Source organism: Tetrao urogallus (assembly GCF_951394365.1).
Source record: "Tetrao urogallus genome assembly, chromosome: 1".
Taxonomy (NCBI): domain Eukaryota; kingdom Metazoa; phylum Chordata; class Aves; order Galliformes; family Phasianidae; genus Tetrao; species Tetrao urogallus.
In genome coordinates, this window is record NC_136813.1 from 27041689 (window position 1) to 27067826 (window position 26138).

At 42.2% G+C, this 26138-nt stretch overlaps 1 protein-coding gene across 1 annotated transcript; it reads left to right on the plus strand.

The window, feature by feature from the left end:
* Positions 1 to 7384: 7384 nt before the first annotated feature.
* Positions 7385 to 24567, plus strand: RCBTB1 (RCC1 and BTB domain containing protein 1; the record flags this gene model as incomplete). Its single annotated transcript, XM_079539995.1, has 12 exons — positions 7385 to 7416; positions 8543 to 8693; positions 9115 to 9265; positions 9747 to 9913; positions 12309 to 12467; positions 13460 to 13567; positions 14092 to 14234; positions 17139 to 17329; positions 19823 to 19949; positions 20427 to 20578; positions 21345 to 21475; positions 24427 to 24567. 12 exons carry the CDS (start codon positions 7385 to 7387, stop codon positions 24565 to 24567), a joined length of 1653 nt encoding a protein of 550 aa, XP_079396121.1.
* Positions 24568 to 26138: the final 1571 nt, after the last annotated feature.

Genomic DNA, 26138 nt, shown 5'->3' on the forward strand with positions numbered 1-26138 from the left:
ATTCTAGTGTTTGGCGGAAATACGACCAGCACGAAAATCCATAAAACTTATTGCATCAAGATGCTCACTGCATTTTGACTTCCGTAAGTCAGGCAGTCAGTGCTCCGACACTGGGGGTGGGGAAAGAAATCTCTGCTCAAAGAGTTTACCAAGATGGCACCACTCCAACTTACACACCAGAGGCAGAAACGGGCTGCTGAAACGGCAGAGCTTCTTGTGCAAGAGCAGCAGGTGGCAGCCAGCAGAGCCTGGCAAAGTGGATGGTACCCCCATCCGGTGGGTTTCTTGCCCTACAGATGCTTGAAGGCACGCTGTGCTGAAGCAGCCATAAATCTGCAGAGCAGAGCAACGCTCTCCAGGTTTCCCAGAAGGAAATGTGATTTATGTGTTTTTCCCCATGCATCAGCAGGAGATGTAATTTCCTGGGTGCTGCTGTGCCTGGCAGCTCCATGTCACATGGCACCACTGCTGGGACAAGCCCAGCACTGCAGCATAGGGAGGTGGCCGTCTGGACCTACAGACAACTTTGGCAGGTGTTCCTATGAGAAAAGGCTGAAGCACACTCCATACAGCTGGGGCTGGGAGGTACTGGGACCACCAGAATACAGAAACAGAAAAAGAGAACTACGATGAGGAGTGCAGTGATCCTAACCCTGCAGCCCAAGGGCTGCCCAGTGACCCGAGTCCTTTTCCTTAAAGGAGTTAAATCGGTGCCTGGCTCCTTAACCTATTTCTCCTCCAATCTGAGGAAACCTTCCTCCCATGTTGCCTTAGGCTGTGAGATCAGCACAGTGGGTATTTTGTGATGTGCCAAAGTGTGCCACGAATTGCCCCTTGAATCTGTGTTTCTCTGCCTTTGCTGCTGCTCTGCTCTGAGGCTGGACGAGTGGTACGGATGATCTGTTTCATTCTCATATCCCTGGTAATTGAACACAAGTCTATTCATTTTCTTTCTCCCTGCCACTTGTTCTAATCGTGGAGGTGCAGTAGATGCCTGCGGAGTCTGATCCACCCGCAGCTGTGCTATAAGGGCATCATATTCCAATAAATAATACATGGGTGCAATTGCAATTCTGTGTAAGAGAGAAAAGAAAGTAAAAGCAGATGAGACAAGCTCTGAGTGAATCTATTGCTGGAGCAGGAAGGCTGTACACTAAATAATTCAGAAACTGTGTTCGGAGGTGAGGGCAACCCTTACTCCAGCTATATCTTTTGTGGGCAGAACAAATGCTCTCGCCTTGTTTTTCATGTCTCTGAAGCAAGGATGGCGGTAGTTAATTCTGCTTATAATTAATAGATTCATAGAATAATTAAGGTTGGAAAAGACACTGGGATCATCTGGTCCAACTGTCAGCCCACCCCCACCATGCCCACCATCCATGTCCCTCAGTGCCACATCCACACAGTTCTTGAACACCTTCAGGGATTGTGACTCCACAAATTAAAATATAGCTCTGACTGTGTTGAAAAGCCTGAATCTCAATTCTTCAATTATTTTTTAGTGTGTCCAGGTGAAAAGGGGGGGAAAAAATGAGCAAAAAATGTTATCTGAGCCAAAAAAAGGCTTTTGCTCAATCCTTTCTTGTACCTTTTACTATTTGCTCCTCCATCTGTTGAGCATCAAAGTTTTGAAGCTAAGATAGCTTTTGTTATACACTGTTCCTTCAGTTTCTGTTAAAAGGAAGCCCTGCAGAGGGAATCCACACTGCCAACCTATTTGTACTATATATAGGTAGCTTCTTATGTGAAACTGTTAATTCTATGGGAAGTAAAAATCACAGCTTGCAGGTAACTTGGTGAGGCTCTTCTCTGTAGATCTATCAGGATGAAACTCTGCTTTGAAATACCCAAATCCGGGTTTCTTTTGTACCTTTCTGTATGATACGATGGATGAAAGCGAAGAAAACCTGTGACAGTTGATTTTAACTGCATTTTCTCGTGCTCACCACAGAGTGTCACTGTTGCCACACTTTTCTCAGCGAAGAAACCTCCAGAGGCATCAAACAGCTGCGGCCAAACCACTGGTGCTGGAGCTCCCTGCTTCGGTGAGGGGAGGGCTTCCTTTGGCATCCTCCTGTGACCGGATCTTTGAAACAGGTTTTCCTGAACAGCTCTCTCTCTATTTTGTGAACCTATTTATAGAACGATTTGGGTTCAAAGAGACCTCAAAGTACACCTAGTTGCAACCCCACTTCACATTTGCAGGAAGCTGACGGCGAGGACTGCAGAGCAACACGAAATAAGGTGGCAGTTATAGGTGATATTTAGCTTCAGATCATTTCATCTGGCATCATATGCTAGGACTCTGCAGCTAACTGATGGAAAAGGTTATGCTGAACAAAGAGGAGGAAAACACAGAAGAATTTTCTTTTCGTATCCTTTCACATTGAGATTTGCCATCATGACTCTGTGCTGTAGTTGCTTACAGAGCTGCAGATAAAGACAGATGTTTTTTATCCAAGGCAGACAAAAGGCAGTGCATTCTACCTATTCTTTTAATGTGCTCCTAGGAATGAATCTGATGATTCAGGTTACAGTAGGGCTTGTGGAGCAACTCAATGCTGTGCTATTGTTCCTTTTGAATTTCAGATGCTGAGTTTAATCACTGGAGAAAAGCATTTCATCTGCTCTGGTCATCAGAAGAGATGCAAGTCGAGACGATCAGTATGAGAGAGATAGCAGCATCTCTTATGCTCAGGGTGAGCATAACTCACCCTGAGCTAACTCATCCAAGTCAGCAATGAGTTACAGACATTGGCAGCACGCCGTGTTATGCAATAATTGTTTCTATTCTTAAAGCAAACAAAAAAGCCTCTGAATATCATTATTTGGCCTGGTTGATCTGTTTAGCGCTTTTCTAAAGTTTCCAGTCTGTCACAACTTTTCCAAGACGGATATAAGGCTTCATATCCCCTTTCCTTCTGGAAAAAAACACAATGAGAGAAGAGTGGTTTTGTTATTGTTTGCTTTTATGAGAAGGAAAACAAGGGAACAGAAAAAGAACAGAAGTAAGCAGCATCCACTAGATTATTCAGTGAATTCTGCTTCATATAGAGCACTTGTATCTGTTTCAGCCCATTGTAAAGCTCAGGCACCCGTATAAACCAACTGTAATTACCCTGAGGTGTTTAAGGACTTGCTGCACGTGTTAATAACTAGCAATAACACCAAGAAATCTGAACCCACGTGAATAAAAAAACTCCACTGGATGCTGTGTACCAGTACTTGCTTCAAAAAAATGGGTTTCTCTATATGATCAGCAGATCTTTTCCACAGTTCTAAATAGGATCAAAGTTCTGTTTATGTAGCCTCACCTTCTCACCATCTCCTAGCAGTGCCAGGAAAGGCAGCTATCCTCAACAGATTATTTGTTTGTGGGGACAAAAAGATGAGCAGAAAACAGACACATGTAGGCACTGCTATTTCTGCAGCAAAAAGAAAATCATCAATGTGTTTAGGTATACTGTAGCAATCCCCTTTCTGGCTCTTTTAGAGCTTCCCACTGAGGCACTGACTACACTTTTCCACATATCTTATTTATGCTTTGACTTTGCAGCTCAATGCTGCACAAGCTACCCAGCAGTGTCTTTCCAAGGCCACAGCAGCACAGCATGCAGGAACTTGGCAGGGAACATCTTTCTACCCCTGGCCTCCTGCTGTGCCTTCTCTGCCTCGTACTCCAGGGCAGAATTTCTTCAGCATCGCTGATTCCCTCCCACAGCAACCCTTCTGGATTTGACTCCTTCGGTGCTGAAATTATGATTACTCTTTAATGCACTCTTTCTTGTAAGCTGGCCATACCCAAACACAGGCTGATGCCTCTTGCAGGCCTTGCCATGCTGCTCCACAGCTCCCATCAGTCAGCTCCATCAGAGGGTGGTGACGCACTGGAACAGGTTGCCCAAGGAGGCTGTGGATGCCCCATCCCTGGAGGCATTCAAGGCCAGGCTGGATGTGGCTCTGGGCAGCCTGGTCTGCTGGTTGGCGACCCTGTACATAGCAGGGAGTTGAAACTGGGTGAGCACTGTGGTCCTTTTCAACCGAGGCCGTTCTGTGATTCTATGATTCTCTCTGCTGTCGCAAGCCCCCGCTGCCCCGTGACCCTGAGCACGGCCAGGAAAATAAGGAAACTTGAAGCAGCAGCAACCATTTCCTGGTAAGAGCCTCGTCAAACAACAGCAGGCTCTCCTGGGAAAGCAGCTCTGCACTCTTCCCTTTCCTGGATCCTCCCCCACAGCTGTGTCCCGTCCTTGAGCTGCAGCTATAAACACGCAGCCGTAAAGACAGAAAACGTCAGTACTGAGTAAAAGCGGAGCGTGAACGCTGAACTAAAAGCCTCTAAAACCCCCAACCCCGGCCCGCCCGCTCGCTGTCCCTCACAGCGCCGGGAAGGAAAAACAGACGGCGGCGACGTGTTCCACCCCTTGGAAGCAAGACACCAATAGGCGACGAGGAAGATGGTCACGTGACGGCAGGCGCGAACAGTCAAGCGGGAAGGGGGGTGGGTGGGAATAAGGGGGCGTGTCACGTGACGCATCGCCCTCCGTCCTCTTCTGGTCGCTGTCACGTGCGCCGTGCCGGCGCGCGCGCTGCCGTGGGGCGGCTGCAACGGTCGTAACGGCCGTAACGGGCGCTGTGTGTGGAGGCGGCTCCCGAGGATGCGGCAGCGGCCGGGTGAGGAGCGTGAGGTGTCTGCGGCCCGGCCGGCTCTTCCCGCCCGCCGCTCTTCCGTCCGTACGCTGTGAGGCTGCGGCTGTCACACAACGCTGCCCGGCGCCTCGCGAGCGTCTTCCTGCTTTTCTTTTCTTCAGAAAAGCATGTCTTCGCATTCAGGACCTTCTGCTCATCATTCCCTTTGTTGCCCGTTTCCTTAAGGCGCAGGTCGAGCACGCTGGAAAAGTGAGGCTCTGAAGGTTGTTTTCCTCGCTGGTCTCTATATCAGTAATTACTCTCTTTAAGTCTCGAGTCTCTTGTTTGGTAATCTGTAATGCTTTTTTTAAATGGGGGCAGTTTTGCCTCTTTGAGAAAGCGTCCTGCAGGCTGCTGATAGGAGGTAAGGTGGGCTCTCTGTGTTGGAACTCAGGGGAATGTGTGGGAGAGCCTTTGGGGCAGAGAGGGGCTTAGAAAAGCAGCATTTGGGAGGGAGAACTGATCTTTGCTGCCTTACTCCATGGGGCTCTGGGGCATTCTTATTTCTGTATGCATCTTGCTGGAATATAGGTGGGTTTTCCAGGGTGTCTTGTACAGAGTGAATGGCTTCAGTGAGTTGTGCTAATGACTCAGCTTCTTATTGAAAATGAAAATGCACGTTGTGACTGGGGCTGTAGCCTTGTTATGGTGGTTGAGTGGCTCGGTCATCCTAGTAAGGGGTTTTTTTGTGTGATTAAAACAGCCTTGTGTTAAGTGGTGTCCATGTATGTGCTGGTTTTTGCTTGCATCTCTTTCAGCCAGCTGCTGAGCCAGGAGGACTGCTTGCCAGATTTTAGTCTTCCCCTGTACTGCTCTTAGAAAGGCATCCAAAAATAAGTCACCTGCACGCAGAGGTTTGAGCATATTGTCTCAGGCATCCTGTCTTATGTAAGGTCTGAGGAAGGTAATAAGTTATGACATGTGATTTCGGGGATGTGACATTCTCCTTGCCACCAAAAAAGATGTCACAATAGAGTCACTTAGTTTGTTTCTCCCGTCAATGTCAGTAGCATGCATTGTTTCCCTCTTCTCAGCACTGGAACTTGAGATTAAAAACCAAATGAGAGAAGATGTTGGGAGGACCACCCTCCTGTCTAGGAAACCTCTGTGTCTAGGGTTTGGCTGTTCTTTGATTGAGGGGTACTTAAAAGAGGATCAAGTTTGCCGATTGTTTCTTGTTTTTCTGAAACTGGATATTCTAGCTTTCGTATTCTCACTGCTGGTTGATTTCCCAGTAGGGGAAATGAAGGCCTCAGCCTGCTGTTTTTCTGTGCAGGAATAAGAATAAGCTGCAGTGTTGGATCCTGGGGAAGGAGTGACACAAACACACAACTGTTCTCAGATAATCCTTACAGGGGATAATCTCTGAAGAGTTAACTGAAGTTTTTTGTTCTGTTGACGAAGAGTACTGTTTTCCCAGTAGGATATTGTATTATTGTTCTGTACAGCATGGGTTTGCTCAGCTAAACTGTAAACTCCATAAAATTTTATCTAAAAGGATTTAAAACAATTTTGTAAACATTGTTTTCAGGGGCTTTGTCGTTTTGTTTTGTTTTTTTGTTAGACAGGGATTCATGTATGCATGCTGTGTATCGCTCGGAATCAGCCTGCTCATTGTTTCTGTAGAAGGCAGGCTAGTGAATGCATAGGCAGCAGTTCAGCTGCCTACAGAATATTTGAAGGGCTTCTATCTCTGACAGCACCGGGCTTGTCTTGTTGTGAACAGCTCTAGGAATTTTTTCCCCTAATGCTGATGGTGCCTTTGAGTTTTGTTTCTTGTCAGCGCAGTGTGAGGCCAGTTTGGTTTCCTTTTCGACAAGTCATCCTTTCTTGCTTATTTTTGGCATCCCTGAAATTTAAGCAGTCATCTTTGTTTCTGTTCCTGTTTGGCTGCTGATATTGTTGGGTAATCTCAAAGATGTCAAAGTAGTTAGAAGAGGCACGGCTGATATGAGCCCCCTCTCCTGGTTGGTTCTGCAGTGGTGGAATACTGCCGTGGCATAAAGCAGCATGGTTGGTGTGGTGTTGTTTATCATGGGGTCATGAGGCAGTAATAAAGACAGTTAAGAGGAGTGGGGCGCAGTGTTTTGCAAAGCAGTATCTACCAGAGCACCAAGTTTAATATTAAGCCTTCCGTACTTACAAGCATTTCATAGAACCTTGGAATGGCTTGGGTTGGAAGGGACCCGAGGATCATCACGTTCCAACCCGCGTGCCACAAGCAGGGCCACCAGCCCCCAGATCTGGTAGTAGACCAGGATTTCTCATATTCTTTTCTTAGAAACGTAGGCATTAAATGTAGATACTGATGTATACGTGACAGGTATTCTTGGGAACTGCTGCTATGTTGCATATAGAATCCAAGCAATGGCTTGTTAGCTGATTGATGGAGACTTGAATTCCAGTACATTCACTACTGCATTGCACTTAAAAACTTCCCATTAAGGTGCAGGCTTTGAGAGGTGTGTATTGTAGTGGGGTCCAGGCCTCTGTGATTATCAGCGCGAGTAAACTTAGCTCTTTGCTTGTGTTGTACAGGAAGGTGAGTGAAGGACGCTGTGTCCCTCTGTGCCGCTGCTTGCAGTGATGTGTCTGAGGTCTTCTGGATCAGATCAGCCTTTCATTGCAAGATGTGCCCAGAAGAAACTCTGCTTGTGCCTTTTGCTCCTCATATTCAGCTAGCTCCGAGGCTGAAATGAATTCTAGGTTGTCATTGGAGAGAACCTGGTGTGCTACACATGTAGTGTAGTCTCTTGGTAGTGTCCAAGGACTCTTACTGGAAAGCTAGGAAAGTGGCTAAGGTTGTTAGGAAATCCATTTTTAGGTGGGGGGGGAAGAATGCTTCTTATACCTAAGTTGGGCATTTCTGTGGGAAATGGCAGATAAATAGTTAAGAAAAAATCTTTTTCATGGCAAGTTTGCATTAAGTAGGATAAATTAAGTAGGTGAAGTCAAGAATGGACTGAGTTGGAACTTGGTCTTGTCAAAAGAGCAAGACATCACTTTTTTTTTTTTTAAAGTGACCAATAACATGTAAGCATACTGCATTGCAGGATTCACTGCTGGTCTTAGATGGCACTTCTTCTGAAACTTTGCCTTGCTTGTTGGCACAGTTTTGAGAACCAAGCATGAGAAGCTAGAGCATCTAAAGCAGATAAAGGAGAGAACTAGGTATCAAGGAATTCTGTGGAACTCTCCAATGAAAACTTTTTGGATCTCATGAGACTTGCTGGTAACTGTGGGACTGGATCATAGATTGACAGTGGTAGAATCCCCCCAGGGTGTAAGCAATGGTATAATTTTTATGGGCAAGATTGAAGGCCTAAATGAGGTTTTGTTGGCTGGCAGCTTTGTTCTTAAGCTGGTGCGATTATCCTGGGGAAACTGGGAAGAAGCAGCATGGTGTAAGGACATATATACACGTGTGTATTCACTGACAGGTGAATACAACATCTGTTATCCAGGCAACTGTTTCCAGCTTGTTTCCAATTAAGCTTTGTTTCCAATCAGCTTTTCCTCCCACGTATCTCACTATTTAATATACAAACCAGCAAGTTTGTTCATGTGGAATGATGGCTGTTTAGTAGTACCACATACAGTTTGCTTGTATACCTAGATGAGAAAAGACCACTCTTCTAGTGTCCTACCCCAGTCATTTGCTGTTTGTTCACCTTACTACATAGGAATATAATGTAATACTTCCTATAGGATGGAATGTTATACTCTCGGACACACTGATTAGCACATCTTTTTTCTCATTTAAAGGACATGATTTTACTACCTGTTAATAAAAGCATAAAATACACCTTTAGATAAGATTTTCTTAATTCTGACATTGTCATCTCGCTTGCAGTAAGTTCATGAGACACAGTAACATCATGGTGGATGTGGGAAAGTGGCCAATATTTACCTTGCTGTCACCTCAAGAAATAGCATCTATTCGGAAAGCGTGTGTGTTTGGTACGTCAGCCAATGAAGCCATATACACTACACACAATGATGAGGTAAGGCTTTACTACAATGGAGCAGGTTTTGCAAGCCTGGGTAGACTATGATTTCTTTTCTTCTTTCACATCTTATAGAACTAGTAGGACTGAGTCCTCAGAAGTAGAGCTGTAGCTGAGAGAATATGCTTTTACATGACAATACTGTCTTCCACTTTTGTGACTGTGTACTTTTTATAGTGCAGTTCCTGCAAATGAGAAGCCTGGCTTTCTGGCCTACACAGGTCTGAAGCATTCAGACTCATTAGTTAACGTCCCGAGTGCCCCAGTGCTGACACTTGAATTTAACTGTGAGTGAAGTCTTTGACCCTCAAAAGTCCACAGCAAGGCTCTGCCCTGGCTTCATGAGGACCTGCATATCACCAAATCTGTGCACACCTGAGTGTAAGTCACTTGAAATCAGTCTTCCTCTGTTTTTCAGGTGTTTGTTTTTGGACTGAATTGCAGCAATTGTTTGGGAACTGGAGATAGTCAGAGCACAATAGTACCAAAGAAATTAGAAGCCTTGTGTGGGAAGAAGATTTCCAGTCTCAGTTATGGAAGTGGACCACACGTTCTACTTTGCACTGAAGGTAGGAAACGAAGGTTAAATATAGAAGGGTAAGTTACAGATTTAAGTTCTGCTTATATTTAACAAGAGTGGATTAGAGGACAGTTGTGTGAATCTGTTAATTGGATACTAATGCATTATTATGTGTATACTAGGGGGTCTTCATTGATCTTAAGTGGAACCAAATATATTCAGTAATACGTTTCCCTTGCACCTCCAGTGCGTGGTAACTGCAGAGTTTTATGGTATCAGTTGTGGCTTACTTGGTTTTACCTGTGTGCTTTCACCTATTTCCGCTGTAATCTGGAGGTCATACCATGTTATGAGTAGTGGTTGTACACAACCCACATAATCTGTCAGCATCCAAAGGAACGTTGTAGTAGTTTCAGTACTTCTTAGTTTCTTTTTACTGTCTTGTTGGCACTTTTCCAATCCTTAAAATTCTATCTAAATTTTCTCAGAATTTGTGGTAGGTTTATCATATTCTTCAATGTCTTTTGCAGATGGAGAAGTGTATGCTTGGGGACATAATGGCTACAGCCAGCTTGGGAATGGTGCGACCAATCAGGGCGTTACTCCTGTTCAAGTCTGCACAAATCTCTTACTAAAGAAAGTGATTGAAGTAGCTTGTGGCTCTCATCATTCCATGGCGTTATCGTTTGATGGGGACGTAAGTTGAAACCCGTTCAAATCTCTTAATTCCTTCTTGAAGTGGGAGGTGTAGGTGACCTTGCAGTCTGCAGTGGTTACAACTCGACCTTTTCTTTTGCTGCCTCGACCTAAGGTGTCCTTTACTTCAGAGCAGACCTGAAAATAGCTTCCCCACTACTTCCTGCCTTTCCCCCCCACTTCCTCCCCCGAAGAAAAGAAATAAGAGGGTAATAAATGTTTCACAAGGAGGACACCAGGCAGCTGTACTGCTTACAGAGGGAAGACTCTTTGTGATGTGCAAAACTGGAGATTACTTGCTTTGCAATTCTGCTATTAAAGGTGTTTGTTGAGTTGTCACTGTTAGCCTTCAGTCTGCTTCTTGCAGTCTTCATGATTTCCACTGTTATTATGGAAAGAATGTTGCTTTTTACATCTCTGCACACTTGTGTGTAGCTGCTGAGCGAGCATCTGGTTCACGTGCCAAGTCTGCTTTATGCTGTTTGTTTCTGTGGCTTGAGGCTGTGTGTCACGGGAAACACGTCCAATTATTCTCCGTTTAGTCAGATTTGACCAATGTGTGTGTGATTGGAACTGCATTTTACTGCATGGAAGAAAGCTCGAGTCAACTCTGCCTAAAAAGAAACAAAACCACAAAAAGCACAAAGCTTTCTAGCGATGAAAATGGACACTGCAGCTCTGTCCATCCCAGAAATCTGAGCACGTCTGAGTTATGGTTAATTATGGAGTCATAATGCTGCAGTTAACACAAAGGAGCTGAGGGTAGGAAAGAGACTGAGTTAATTTAAGTGGAATGCATTATATCTCTGAAAGCAGAGCCTGTGCTTAGAAAAGATCTTTGTGCTGTCATGTTTGCTTGGATTAAATGATAGAATTTGATATGTAATTCTCTTCCACGTGGGAAGGCAATAGTATTCATGTGTTAGCTTAACTCTTGGTGTCAGCTACTGTGTGGTAGCTGCCTGGGGTGACTGTGCTGTCTTTTGTAATAAACATAACGTGTTTGAAATCTCAGTGGAAGGGGGGAAACTTCTTTGTATTTCCCATGGAGCTGATGTTTGCAGCTGCCTAGCTGTTGTGGCTGGTTAATGTACTATAAACACATCCATAGTGTACCTTGCTGTAGCTTAGTCTGTTTGTGCTCTGAGGTTTTATCTGTTTCAGAATCAATTAAATTGAAAGCAATGAATTTTTTTAAGTGGAGTTTTAGTTACAGAAGGATTTGGCTGCAGGAAGCCTTGTGGCCTGATCTGAAGTTTTCAGAGAGGCGTTGGAGTTGGAAGTAACTCATGGAAATGCTTGGAATAATTCACTTGTACTGTTGGTTCAGTGTGAGTGTAATGCATTGCAAATAAAAATCGTGCAGAGATTTGTTAGATCAAAATATTCAGTAGGGATCAAAGATCCAAAAACTACAAGTAACAATAAGCAAAAGACTAATGCTTTCTTTTCTCTTCAAATTAGCCATGATGTATGAGTAGTGGGTTTCTGTTGCTTTGTTCTGTTGCTGTTGTTACTGATGTCTGACTCTTGGCTTGATGAACTTGCTCTATTCTTGGTTAACTGGCACCCTAGGGTGTGCAGATTTGACGTAAGGTATCTCTGTCAGCATGCAGGTGGTTAGCATCTCCATAGTGAGTATTTCAAGAGGACAAACTTGCGAACTGTCTGGTTTGTCAGAGAGCTGTCAAAAATAGTTATATGCCAAGGGCGTAACTTCAGTAATAAATACTGAAGAAACTGAATGTCCAAAGCTGTAAGCATTTTTATAGCAAACTACTTTCCTGTCTTTTGGACTTCCACATGAAAGAAGGCTTTACTAATATATATGTCAGCTGTGTGCCACTGGCAAAACTGAAACTGCTGGAAATGCTGTTTTTTGTTAATGCCACTGTGTAACAAGGTTGTGTTACTTGGACACGTGGCCTGATGAAACCAGCTTGCCTTAATAACTCCTAGAAGAGTGAAAAAGAGGAATGATTATCTGGCTGTAACCTAGGTTATTGTTTTCTCAAGAGTACTGAACAGGGGGGACTTCTGTGTGTCTGGGAATCAAATCACTTTCACTTGACTTCATGTCTTTCCAACATGGTGAAAAGCATGAAGTCCATTCATTCTGCTCTTCTGATCTGACTCTACTTTAGGTGGAAGTACATGCCTTGTGCTGGCTGAAGTCAAATGCTCTGATTCTGTAGTAAAAAGCTGGAGAAGTGCTGTGTTCTTATTTGTGATGTCAGTTCTGTCGTTCATTAACTTAAAACAGATGAAAATTATCTTAAGCATTTTAGCTAATTGAATAGGTTGGTTTACCTGATCTTGGCTATCGTAAGATTATTATTTATTACTGCTATTAAGTATTAAACTACAATTTTGTTTGTTTCTTCTTTTATGGACAGCTGTACGCTTGGGGCTATAACAACTGTGGTCAGGTTGGATCAGGATCTACAGCAAACCAGCCGACTCCTCGGAGAGTTTCAAACTGTTTGCAGGATAAAATGGTAGTTGGCATTGCTTGTGGTCAGACCTCCTCCATGGCTGTAGTGAACAACGGTGAGGTAAGCATTGCTGTGCTCGTTCACTCTGTGTCAGTTACCCTGTCTTATGAGATTGAGGTCTGAGCGTGGAATAAATGCTGATACAAAGTGCTCAAGTTACAAATGGTCAAGTGTGCTGTCTTTATGTAGGTGTTCCATCTTATGGCAAAAACTGCATTGAATTAGGCCTTCATCCAGTCTGCATCTGCAGGAATGTGAACAGTTGTATTTAATGTTTTCATCATTTCAGTAGCTTCTTGATTAGAGTTTTAAAAACATGCACAATTAAATGGTTAATCTTTCTGCAGAAAGGCAGGGAATGATCCTAGTTCTTGAATGTATTGCTGAATTACCAGCTCCAAAAAAAAAAAAAAAAAATCCCACAAAAATCCACCAAAGGAAGAATTTGATTGTTTCCCTAATATTGTGCAACAGTCCCATTTCAAATAAGAAGTTTACAATACTAACTTGCCTCTAAGTTTGAACTGTAACTTCAAATTTACTTTGTCTCACTGTGTAACATTTTCTTGTGACAGGAGGGGCTGCAAAGGCCCTTGAGGTTGAGATGAGCTTCCATTTTGTCTTCGTCTGTCCACCATAATAAAACTAAAAGGAAAATTTGAGCTAAGTTGGGGGCTTCATCTGAAGTGAATCCATTAGATTAATCAGGAGGAAAGTATAGGAAAAGGAAATAGGAAAGTCAACAAAATCTGTTAAAACTTGCTGTAAACTAAAATCTGTGTCATTACAAAAGTGTTAGTACTTCAAACAGATGTATTTTTGAACACAATAAAATTTAAGATGTAATACAGGACTGAAAAGCTGAATGCAGTCAGTTGTACAATGTATTTAGTATCTGTCATCCTTCCCTGCATTCCTTTTGAAACAGTGTACAGATTTCTTTTAATAAGATATCCTTTTTGAACCTGTGCTTGATATTAAATCTGAAGAAACCAAGAATGTATATTCGGTATTTCTAGGAGGCCGGCTTACTGTTTTCCTTTTGCCTTTAGGTTTATGGCTGGGGTTACAATGGTAATGGTCAGCTGGGTCTTGGAAACAATGGCAACCAACTAACGCCGTGCAGAGTGGCAGCATTACATGGTGTGTGTATACTCCAGGTATGTCTAATGCAGAAATGAGGAATGCTTTCGTGTTTCTAGCATCTGTTAAAACTGTATCTTTAGAGTCTTATTGCTGCTTCTGGATTTCGCAGCTCTAATGCTGAATCTATGTGGTTCCTACAGATTGCATTAGGAGTATAAGAAGGGGTAGTTACTCCACAGAGTGCTTGCTTTTGTAATTGTGAATGCTTTATGTTTGGCTACTGTAGCTGAGTAGATTGTTGTAGATAAAAATGACATCGTTGTTATGGAGCTGTAGGAGTGAACTGCACTGGGCAAATACAAAAAGGGAAATAAGGGAACGAATATGTTCCAATTAGATTCTGTGTTGATATGTTAATTAGCCCTTCTAATGTGTTTTGTGCCAGTTTTAAGTACTGAGAAAACACATTTTATTAGGTTGAAGATAGGTAGATAAAAGAAAGCCTGAGGTGTTTAACGTCAGCTAGACTAAGGTAATGTGTGTGGTAATTTTGTTCTTGTTTCTTTTTTGTTTAGTAATAATGCTTATACGTTTACAGATTGCCTGTGGCTATGCACACACTCTAGCACTAACAGACGAGGGTTTGCTCTATGCCTGGGGAGCTAACACTTATGGGCAGCTGGGAACTGGCAATAAAAGTAACCAGCTAAGCCCGCTGCAGATCATGATGGAGAAAGAAAGGTAATCTTTCCAAAGCTGTTTCTGTGTTGATATATTTGGGCACGTGTTATGTGATCTGTAGCATTGGAAGCATGTGCATTTGGGGTTTTTATTCTATTTTTATTGCCAGTGTTGAAAGCACGGTAACTCTTTCTATAGACTGAATGCTTTTTGTTCTCTCCAAAGATTGAAAGTAAACATTTTATACTTTCCCAATGCTGAAAAAAATGACCAAGTGTTTGGCTTCTCTAAATGTGGTTCCTTTTTAAAAAATAAATAAATAAGTAAATAAATTGGAGCTATGGAATCAATGAGCCAAGCTTTTAAGCTGCACGGAGGCCTTCATTAAAGGGGAGGGGATGATGGCAGGAAGGAGTGACAAGTGAGGGAAAATCAGTTTTCTGAAAGAGCTTTGGACAAGTGCCTCTGGACAATGATCAACTATGGAAACAGAACCTCAATTTACAAGCTTGCTAGAGCTGTGGCTAAATGCTCCTGCTTTTATCAGTGGTACCATTTAGCAATTTCTCAGATTTATAAAGGATTGACCTTTGTCAGCACTCCTTCAGCACTCTTAGAATATTTGGGATGTAAGTCTTACAGCTCTTCTGCTGCTCACTTACAAACATGGACCTTACTCCCTTTCTCTGGAGCTGAGTATATACCTGAAGATAGTCTTAATTTAGTTTGGAAGCATCATGGTCTATAAATCCCTTAACTTGTGTTATCTCTTATGTTACAGTCTCCTTTTAACAAAGGAATACTCATGGCTGACTTTCTTTTCCTCCATTTGCATTGGAGTGTAAAATATAGCTGAGGAGATGTCTGAACATTCATTCTAAGAAGTCATTCCTATTTTTTTCCTGTTTCTCACACTTTTCATTAAATGAAAAAGTGCACAATGCTGGGTTTATTTAAGGGCTTTAGAAAGTTTGGAGGGGGGTTGGAATAAGGATAGAAACCAACGCAGCAAGAACCACTGAGGTGAGGCTGGCTTGTCTGTGAAGGAACTGGCATATTGAAGCAAAGTGAAATATTTCATTTGGAGCTGAGAGCGAGTCCAGAGGAAGCCACAAAGGTGATCAGAGGCTAGGGCACCTCTCTGCTGAAGAGAGGTTGAGGGGAAAAAGGAGCAAGTAAACGTTCAAGTTGTGTCTGGAATCTAAGGGGGAGACAAGTCACTTAAACGCACTCATCTTGCTTGACTTGACTCTCTTGGAAACAGTGCTCCAAGTGGGTGAGCTGTTCATTTCCCATGAAGCATATTAATGCTTCTCCTGATCCTTTCCTTTATATGACTCTTCTGTCACACATAAAGTTGCTGACAGTTCCTTGGATTGCATTTTATGTTATTTTAAAGAATTTTGCCCATATAGCTTGTAAGGATCTTTTAGACTGAAGTTTGTGTTAGCTTGGAGGCAGTTTTGAAGATACATTGGTTGAATTTTTGTAAGTATACACTTACCATGTTGTACCAAACGTTTACTACAAAAGTATTGTTTTATACTAAGCAAGCGTATCACCTGTTACCTGTACGTATACTGAAAGTTGTTTTAGATCTTGGTCTTTAACGTTGAAAGAATTTTGTACCTAAAATGTACGTGGCCTAAAAAGCTGACTTATCAAGAATATTGTTCTGTAAAGGAATAAACACTTGGAGATGTTTAGACTTGCTTTTAGATGGTTGTTATACATTTATTTGTCCCAGTTGGTCTGTGTTGGATTTTTTTGTTTTGTTTTTTAAAACAAGAAAAGCACAGAAACATGAAGTTCTCTGATGCATTTTTAACATGGGGGAAGCCAGGAAAGCATAGCTTTCAGCTTCGAGCTTACCCTAGGACTTCCCCTGATTTTTGTTTGCTGTCTGGACAGACGTGCTGAAAATATCCTTGGCAGTCCTTTCAATGGAACTGTGATTCTTCTTGGTTCTCTAAATAGCAAGATAGGGATTCTGCGAGCAATGGGAGGAGCGACACAGATGTGTGCATCAGTAGCACACTTAAGACTTTACTTTAAAAGGCAGTGATAGCTCTTTAAGAATGAGGAGTTAAGTGTGTATTCACTTTCAACAGGCAGTGCTTCATTTGAGCAGGAAGTTGTTCCAAGCTGAGTTTCAGCATTAAGGGAAGAAATGAGGGTGGTGAGGCGTTGGTACAGGTTGTCTGGAAGCGGCGGATGCCCCATCTCTAGAGACACCCAAGGTCAGGCAGGAGGGGCTCTGAACATCTGATGGAGCTGTAGGTGTCCCTGTTCACTGCAGGGCAGTTGGTCCTGGTGGCCTTTAAGGGTCCCTTCCAACTCAGATGATTCTGTAATTCTATGAAAATAACAGCAAAATGGGAAGCCAGAAACACAGGCAGCGGGTCAGATCTCTGTTTGCGTAAGGGAGGTGGGGGGCAAGGATTAAAAGAGGGACAGAAATGTTTCTTGAAGAAAAGGCTTATTGAAAAATACGTAGGATCTTAATTTGAGAGAATTTTCATGGCTGTTTTGAAAGTTCTGTGAAGTGCTCTATCATACCATAGTGGTATTATAACTTTCTGATCTGCTCACTGTCTGCAGGTTTTGCGAGTTCTGTAAGCATTTATCACTGAGAATAAGTATCTGATGTGTATTGCTTTTAGAGGTGAGGGTGGGAAATACTGTTTTTCTTCATCTCCTTTCTATGATTATGGAAGAGGTGGAGAAATGTCCAGTAAAATTGACAGCATCAAAGCAATGTCTGATTACAATAAGATCTACAAGTAATCTGAAAACATCAGTGCAGCTCTTAATTATCTGTTCAGGCAGGATCATGCTGGTGCAGGGCAAAGAAGCACAGGAGTATCAGTACGTATCTTGCTCAGCTTTTATTTTGGTGCAGCGCTTAGGAGGTCACTCAGTTCCATACCTTGAAGTATCTGACAAGGTTTCTTCTGTTTGCAGGGTCGTGGAGATTGCAGCCTGCCACTCTGCTCACACTTCGGCTGCCAAGACGCAGAGCGGCCAGGTGTACATGTGGGGCCAGTGCCGCGGCCAGTCTGTGGTCCTTCCCCACCTCACTCACTTTGCCTGCACTGACGATGTGTTTGCTTGCTTTGCTACCCCTGCTGTTATGTGGCGTCTTCTCTCAGTAGGTGAGAACGAGCTCTGAGATGGCAGCCGGTGCTCGGAAAGCCGAATTGATTTAAATACTGCTATGAAATTTGTGTCTGTGTTGTAACCTCTGTGCAGACTTGTGGTTATTACCGCAGTGTACCTCTTCTGTTTGAGGATGGTTCTTGCTTTAAGGAGAACTGTCGATTTAAAACTAGTTCTCTAGTTTTCTCTAGGGGTTTTCTCTAGGGGTGGTGGTGGTGTTTCTTTTGTTTCTCTTCCATCCTTCTACTGAAGGGAGCGGTCTGCTTCAGCCAAAGATCCAGAATGGGGTTAACAAGATTGTTTGCCAATAAACATCCAGAAATTGCCCTGTTTACACTGTGAAAATTGTGCATTTCATATGTTTGAGCTTCAGCTCAGGATAGGGAATGGCTCCTGGATCAGTGAGCATTACTTCACACTCTTAAAACTCTTTCTACTCAAAAGAATGCTCCTGAGTTTTGTTACTTTGGTCTCTAATGACTTTGAATAGTATGTGTTGCCTTTAGCTTTTCCTCCTTCATATTTACTCTTCTAGCTTGAATGGGGAAGAGCAAATCTCTTGCGTTTCATGCTAGGAAAGCAAAAGTAACCTTTTCTCCAGACTTGTACTTTTACCTTTGCACGTTACACGTTATATTTGTCTTACCTGTAGACAGCCCTGTAAATGTTTGAGTCCCTCTCCCAACCTGGCTTCTCCACAATAACTTCTCATTTAGCACATTTTTGCACTTACAGTGGTCTGAATAATAACATCTCATCTATAGAGGAAACTAAACAAGCTTACCAGAGACAGAAGATCAGCTTGGATTGATCAGTCTCTGTGCAAATCCCAGTCTTGTTTTATCCCACTTCCTCAGTTTTCTAATCCTATGAAATATTTGTTATTCTTGCCTTTTGCAGAGGTCTGGTGGTTGTCCTGAACTGTATTTTCCTGGTAGTGAAGGCTCTAAATGGCACCTTCCCACTTTTAGTAACTTTAATTTTTAATTTTTATGAAGTATTTCCAGATTGAGTATGAAGGGTATTTGGATGTTGTTCCTCTATTTTAACTCTTATCCTAATATTCCCAATTACTCAATATTTACATCAAAAACAGTAATTCTCTGAGCATTTTTAATCTCCATCCTGCGTATATTTTTCCTTCTCCACCTGTTTTATTCACATAGGCTCTGAAAACTTTTTTCTTTTCTCAGCTTTTTTCTTAGTGAGAGCTAACTCTGCATAAAGATTATGTTCTACTTGCAGTTATGATGGTTCTACCAAAGAAATAAGTCAGTCACTTAGGATTGACTGTACTGAAGTTCAAATCTGCAGCCTTTTTGAGGAATGCACTTAAGGTATCTGGGGTGAAAGTCCATCATCAGCGTAGCTTAAACTAAGCTGGTGACCTAGGAAAAAAGTCACATGAGCAAGTGAATGGGTATTGGAGTGTGGTTTATTTAGCCCCAGTGAGATGTCAGCTCTGTGTATGATCCATGCAGAGTAAACTACAAGAGTTTAGGTTTTTGGGGGGACAGAAATATAACACATACATACTGTTACACATTTTAAACTGTCCCTAATTATGAAAAGTAGTTAGCATGTGGATGATCTATATGCAGTCCTGTGGGCTACTGGAGACAAGCTGCATCTTTTTGCAATGGAAGCATTTTTTTCCTTTCTTCTGTTTTCTCCTTCTTTGTACTTCTGAGATGCTTAAAATAATGGGTTGAAGTTGAGTTATCTAAAAATTTAGAGTTCTTGCTTTACTCAGTCTTAGCCAGCTTGTGCTGCATATGTTACTAGGATTTCTAGGGGTGAAGAACAGGACCTTTCTGAGGTCACTGCAGTAGACCTTAGTATTAAGAACTATCAAAGAGCTGTGATCTCACAGCTTTAATCCCCTTCCAAAGTTGCAAAGCTCTCTATCCTTTAAAGTACATACTGTATTCTCAGTGCAGTCTCCCTTCTTGCAGCAGGTCTTGTGTTGTCATGATTGGCTGAACTGAGTGTAACAGCATCACCAGTGATTGATATTAGTGAGCTCTGGCAAAGAGTCAAACAACCTGCAGGCTGTTGCTGTACACCGTGTCTCTAGTGAGCTGTAGGTGGTGCAGGTTGGCCAGAGATGAGTTTGCAGGCTGGTCTCTCTTGCTGTAATCCAGGTGCGAGTGCAGAGCAGAGCTGACCCAGCACTATTGCTAAGCTGCCAGAAGGCTGCCAGTTTCACAGCTGGTCTGTGCACGGAGAGTGAGAAAGGAAGTCCTCCAGGTACTGGAGAATCTCCTTGGTGCTGGGTAATGAGCTGGAATGGGGACTGCTGACCATTGCTGCGTGCACCTTGTGGAGCAGTCCTTGCCACCAGAAAAGGGTAATAGATTCATTCATTTGAGCCCTGACACTGACCTTGATGTTCAATGACTTCAGTGGCTAGCTTTAATTACAGTGATGTGTGTGTTCTGGATAAGGTGCTTACACATGCTGTCTTTGTTTAAAAATTGTTTCTGCAGAGCAAGAAGATTTCTTAACAGTAGCAGAGTCTCTGAAGAAGGAGTTTGACAGCCCAGAAACCTCAGACCTAAAATTCCGAGTGGATGGAAAGTACATCCATGTTCATAAAGCTGTTCTAAAAATCAGGTAGTGCTTGTATTTCACAGCTCCTGTTTAAACAATAAAACCTTTTAGCGTTGGCTCTAAGGGGAGATGGGAAATAGGAGGGGTGATACCTTAAATCTGCAGTATATACTATCTGTGTATCTGTAATCACTTTAAATGAAGTGACTGTAGAAGGCACTGAATCAAAACTCTGCCTTAAAACAGTCCATACTCATAGTTTTAAGTCTATTTGTTGTTACCAGAATAATATATTTTGTTAAGCTAGTCTGATTGCAGTGTATACTGAAATGTTTCTGTAGCATAGCTTGAATTGGTTTTGTCTTGATGCATAACAGTGTACACTTTATTACAAACCAAAATCTGGACCACTGACTGATAAGATATGGTAACATATATGTGACTATTATAGAGGGCACCAAATATACACTTCAGAGAGGCTAGAATGTTTTATTCATTTGTTCATACAATAGTGTTCCAGATGGTGTCTTTGTCTCTTAGGTGTGAACACTTCAGAACCATGTTTCAGTCCTACTGGAATGAGGATATGAAGGAAGTGATAGAAGTAGACCAGTTTTCTTACCCTGTGTATCGTGCCTTTCTCGAGTACTTGTACACAGACAGTGTGGACCTTCCTCCTGAAGATGCAATAGGTATTGTTGTGGTCCAGTTCTGTTAGACAGCAGCATCCAGAGAAACTGAGAAAGGGCACCAAGAATAAATGTATTAATATAGATCCTTCTGGTCCTATGATGTGCTGCCTTTAAACAATCACTGTAGCAAATTTGCTACAGCAGAAGTAATGCGTGAAGCACTTGCACATCTTACTGAATATAAGACAGGATAATACAAAAGGATTTGTCTGTGTGTAATAATGGAAACTTGGGTAGCAAAGCTAAGAACAAACTGTGACTCAAGCCTAGATTTTTACAGCGGTACACTTATGCTCATGTTGTGCTGATTTTGCAACAGCTCCACTATCAAGCATTTAGGTATGTGAATCAGTGGAACAGTTCACCTGTATTATTGAGATTAGCAGGATTGTAGCATGTGGATAATAAAAGGCCTTTCTTCCTATCTGATGGTAAAATACTCTTATAAAAGGGTATTTGCAAGAAGTGTGTCATAGCCATGTAGCACTGCACACAGAATGCAGATGCAGCCTGTACCATGGGAGAATAAATTTATAGAGTCACAGAATGGCCTGGGTTGCAAAGGACCACAATGCTCATCCAGTTTCAACCCCCTGCCATGTGCAGGGTCACCAACCAGCAGACCAGGCTGCCCAGAGCCACATCCAGCCTGGCCTTGAATGCCTCCAGGGATGGGGCATCCACAGCCTCCTTGGGCAACCTTGGGAAATTGTTGTAAGGGTGGAAATAATTGCATGTGACTAATGTGGTGGCATTTTAATTGCAGGGCTTTTGGACTTGGCTACTTCATACTGTGAAAATAGACTGAAAAGACTGTGTCAGCACATTATCAAGAGAGGGATTACTGTGGAAAATGCATTTTCATTGCTATCTGCTGCTGTCAGATATGATGCAGAGGTAAATTTCCAAAGTTCAGTCTCTTAAATAGGTGGCTCCTTTCTGACCTAAACTGTGGAGGAAAACAGTCAGTCATGTTTTCATATAAGCTAGCTCCAAATATTAGATAGCACTATCTGCCACTTCTAGGATTTGAGAATGTTGCCTTTGGAATTAAGAGCTTCATTGCAAATATGGTTTTTTATATCTATTTTTTGGATATGACTTAGCAGAGAGGAGAGGTGTGGGGAGGGTGAGCTGGTACACAGATATCTAAAGATGACTGAAGTTGCAGGTAGAGAATTGGTATCTGTCAGTGTTTGCATTGCTTAGCTCATGGTGAAAGTCTAGAACAGTTTTCATGAATTATTGTTTCTGTGGGAGGAAAAAAGCCTCAAAAAAGAGAAGATAAAGACTAACTCTCAAATGAGAGAAGGGCTTAAAAACAAAACAAAAGTCACATTATGGAAAGAAACTCTTGTAGGTCTTGTAAGGTTGTGGGTTACACATGATATCATGTGGTGGTAGGATCTGAGGAGTGGTTTATTTTCTGAGTTATTTTAACTGCAGTCAAATACACTTTCTTTAAATTATGCTTATGAAATGGCAAGATTACAGCTGCTTTATGAACCTAATTAATTTTGAAGACTGAGGAACAGCATGTGAAAAAGGAGGAAGGCCAGTAAAACATCCTGCAGAATGTCTGCATTAGGACATCACTGGTATGCAGCTTTGTCATGTAATCAGGAAGTATCCCTGGGCTTTCTTCAGTCCTTTGTGCTCTAAATAGTATCCATGCATCACATTTGCAGTTCAGTTTGTTTTTCACCTGCTATTTATAAAGAGTTGGTTCTCAGTAAGTGAATTCTGTGCTGCTTCTTGCACTTGAGAGCTGTCAGTAGGCATGAAGTGCCCTAACGCAGCTACTTCAGAGACTGACTTCAGAGCCTTGTGGTGCGTTGCTGGTTTGATGTACCTTAGTGAAGGGCTGCCTTAGAGTCTGAATTATGGCTTCAGCTCTGTGGTGATTAAAGGCTGTGTCAGTGCAAGTCATGGAAAACAGGAAGCTTTCTGTACTTTAGCCTTAGAAGGTTGGTTGTGGAATGGGTGCTCAGAGTGATTGATTCTGCCTGTAAGGGGAAGCTGGAAGTGAAGTGCAAGCTGATCCAAATGCTACATCATGGAGAGAATAGGCAATACTGAAGGGCTGCCTTGTTTAAAACAACAATTAAGGATGTATAGTAGTGGTAGATCAGAGTTTGAAATTGCTTGGGTGATGTCGTCCATTCAAGGGTCTGCGTGTCTGGAAGACAGCAGGTAAAAGGACTTCACTAATTTAAAGTGCTTTTAGGATGTGAAACTCCCCCATGTTTTTGGGGATTGAGTGACTGGATGAAGTGCCTAGAACTAGTTCAGGTCTTCCTTCTGAGGAAGGTTAAAACATTCATTGGATGTACTTGTGTGTTTTTTTTTTTTTCTTTTCACTTAAATCTGTATTAAGTACAGCTTGCTGGGAGTGCATCCATCCACAAATGAAATTCAGACTTTTTGATACAGAGTTTTGAATTTTCTGAAGTTTCTTAATAGTGAAAGAACACTGTTTGTTGTACACCTTATTGCGTTGACTTGGTATATGAATTTTTAATAAAGCAGTGCAAAATACCGTGATGTGTATGATGTAATTTTGTTTGAAATGCTGGTTAATTCTGTTCTTAAAAAAAAAAAACAAACCCTCAGTGTTCAGTTCTAATAAGCTCGTCTTTTTTCATTGCACAGATGCCAAACAAGTCAAGATGTGCAGCTTCAGAAAGCCTGGTGCTAGGCCAGGACGCATTTCTGTATCACTATTGTGTCAAGAACTCGCTGGCACACAGTTGCCCTAGTTGTCACTGTTGACCTTAAGTGAAAATCTGAATGATAACCAGCCTGTCATACCTATGGTGGCTTAAAGAGCTGCGCACACTTGCTGTGCCTTGCTGCAGCACTCAGTCTGAGCTAAGGAGGAGGGGTGTGTTCTCATGTAGAAAGCACAGTTCCATAAGTTGGTGGAGCACTGAAGGAAGTGGAACAGAATGGGGAGCTGCTGTTCTGGAAGGGCTGTGGCATATTCCTTAAAGCAGCTTTCTCTGCACCATGAGGAATTGATTTCCTTCCTCCTCAAAGGAGAGCTGGAAACAAACAATGTGAGCGGGAAACCTTCTGTGCTCAGCATCACGTTGTCAGCTGCTGTCTTTTGTTTTTTAGACATCCTTTCTCTCTGACATCACATGGGTGCAATGGGAAGCTTTTCAAATCCTTAAATGGAAGGCTCTTCCAAGCAGTCTCAAATATCCAGAGCAAAACTTCTGCAAGAAATGCTGTATTGTGCCACAGTGTATCTTTATTTTTATTTGGGTCATCTGTGAAGCACTGTGTAACCTGGGTCTGTTTCTAATGAGCACGAGGTCTTATTAAACTCTGCTTTAATGTTGCCTGATATACACTTGCATTGAGCCTGGTGATGTGCACCTTGAAGACTTTATATAATTAAGCAGGAAATTGAGCAGCCTTACACATAGGTCTGAGTTCGTATTATGGAATGAAAGAGCTGAATTGTCTCCATCCACAGTCTTGGTTATGTTTTGCTATCCTAGCAATTCCTGTTGTTTGTATTGGGTTTTAACAGGTGTCAGTAAATGTAAATGAGATGGTTCTATATGAAGAAACTTTAAAAGGTACAAAAAAATCAAATATTCTGAGGAATGTGACTCAGCTGTATAGGGAAAACCAAACCATGGCTGTTTTGTCCCCGTAACTGTGTTAGTGAGGATAGAATCATTTTCTGATGTGTTTCTGTAGGGATGCTGGGAGGGGGGAGGAAAAGGTTGAAAGGTGCTGCAGAAGTAAAGCTTAGAAAGGCATTTGTGCCCTACTGAATGTAAGCTGCTGTAATGGAAGAAAGATAATGAGGCTTTCCTTTTTTTTCTGTTTAGGACTTAGAGGATTTCTGCTTTAAATTCTGTGTTAACCACTTGACCGAAGTGACACAAACGACAGCATTTTGGCAAATGGACGGTCCCCTGCTGAAGGAATTCATTGCTAAAGCCAGTAAATGTGGAGCCTTTAAGAACTGAGTTGAGGCTGCAAGCGACGGGCGTCTGTAGGATGTTTTGCAGATGTAACAGGTCGGTGTAACTGCGCGGGTAAAAGCGGTACCTGGTGTCTCACAGCAGAAGCTGTGCAAGGCCACAGCAAAATGTGCTCTGTACTCACAACTGAACTGCTGTAAAACTGTCAAGCAATGTACTTGCATTTAGCACATCTGCATGGAGGAACTAGCAGCAGAGCTCCTCACAAAGGAGAGTAAAGACTGCAGCATCCAAGAGGCACCAGGTGATGTTAAGGACTTTTAGGCTAGGAAATCCTGTTTCTAGCATTGCCTGTTAATATTTTAAATGTACTGTTTAAGGGCTCAGAGCCCCTGAATGAAGTCGTTTAAATCATTAGCTCTCTGGGTTATAAAGAGCCGAAGGGCATGGATATCTTTTGTTGCAGTTGCATGATGTGAAATTGCTGGTTGCTGCGTATAATTAACCAAGTGTATTCGGTGCTTAGAGAAGTGTGCAAAACCAGTGCATCCTCAGAGCTTGCAGAAGCAACTGACAAAGGTAACTCAGAAAAGAGGGGCTGCTAGCAGATCTAGTTTGAAGCCAAATTCTATATTTGGGTATAACTCAATATAAGTTGTAATGTACACTTTCTGTAATCTGCTTAAGTAATATTTATGACAGTTAATGGGAAGATTTCCCACTTTGACTTTAGTTAATTGGTTCCCCTAGTGGAAAAAGAATACACTGTTCTGAAAGCATTTGTTTCATTTTTTTTCAGTTAAGTATTGTATAAATTTAAACTACGTGCAATAAAATTCTTTTTTTTTTTTTTTTAAATAACTCTTTACAAGCAAACTTCCTTGAAGAAAATGTCAAGCTTTGTGTTATGTTGCTACACCTAAGTTGATTTATTAGAAAAAAAAAAAACAAACAAACAAAAAACAAACAAACAAAAAAAAAACAACCAAAAAACCTCACAGATGATGTATTACTGAATCTTATTGACCTGACTGTGCTTGATGTGCACCTGTGACCTCCATTTCAGAAAGCCTGAAGTTTGTCTGTAGGTACCAGCACAGCACCTGGTGACTGCAGTCCATGTTGCTGATGTTTCCAGACAGGAAACACTGATGCTGTAACTTCACAGTGGCCAAGTGCCACCTACTGTTTGTATCGTGTGCAATAAGGATGTTATTGTGCTGCCTCCAAGGGTAGAGAAGTTTAAATTTGAAGTTTAGATTGACATTAACAGCAGATTGGCTTTTTGGGGTAAACCTTTGCTCAGTGTGGCAGAGCCAAGGGTTTCATAGTGCTGTAGAGAGCAGGGATCTTCTACAGCATGACAGGAGGAGTTCAGTGTAGGATTGTGCGAAGAAACACTTCCATGTGTGTCAAAAGCAGTGTTAATGCACAACTTGCTCTATACTGCAAACTATAAACTAATCTTGACTAAAGGTATAGCTTGGTGAGAAACAATTTGGGCTGCCCTCAGCAGGAATTCAGATCTTTGCAATAAGGAAGGAAAAAGAATTAGCCTGAGTTGAACGAGCTTTACTTCTTTCCACTGATGGTGTATTTTCATCTTGGTTTCCTAG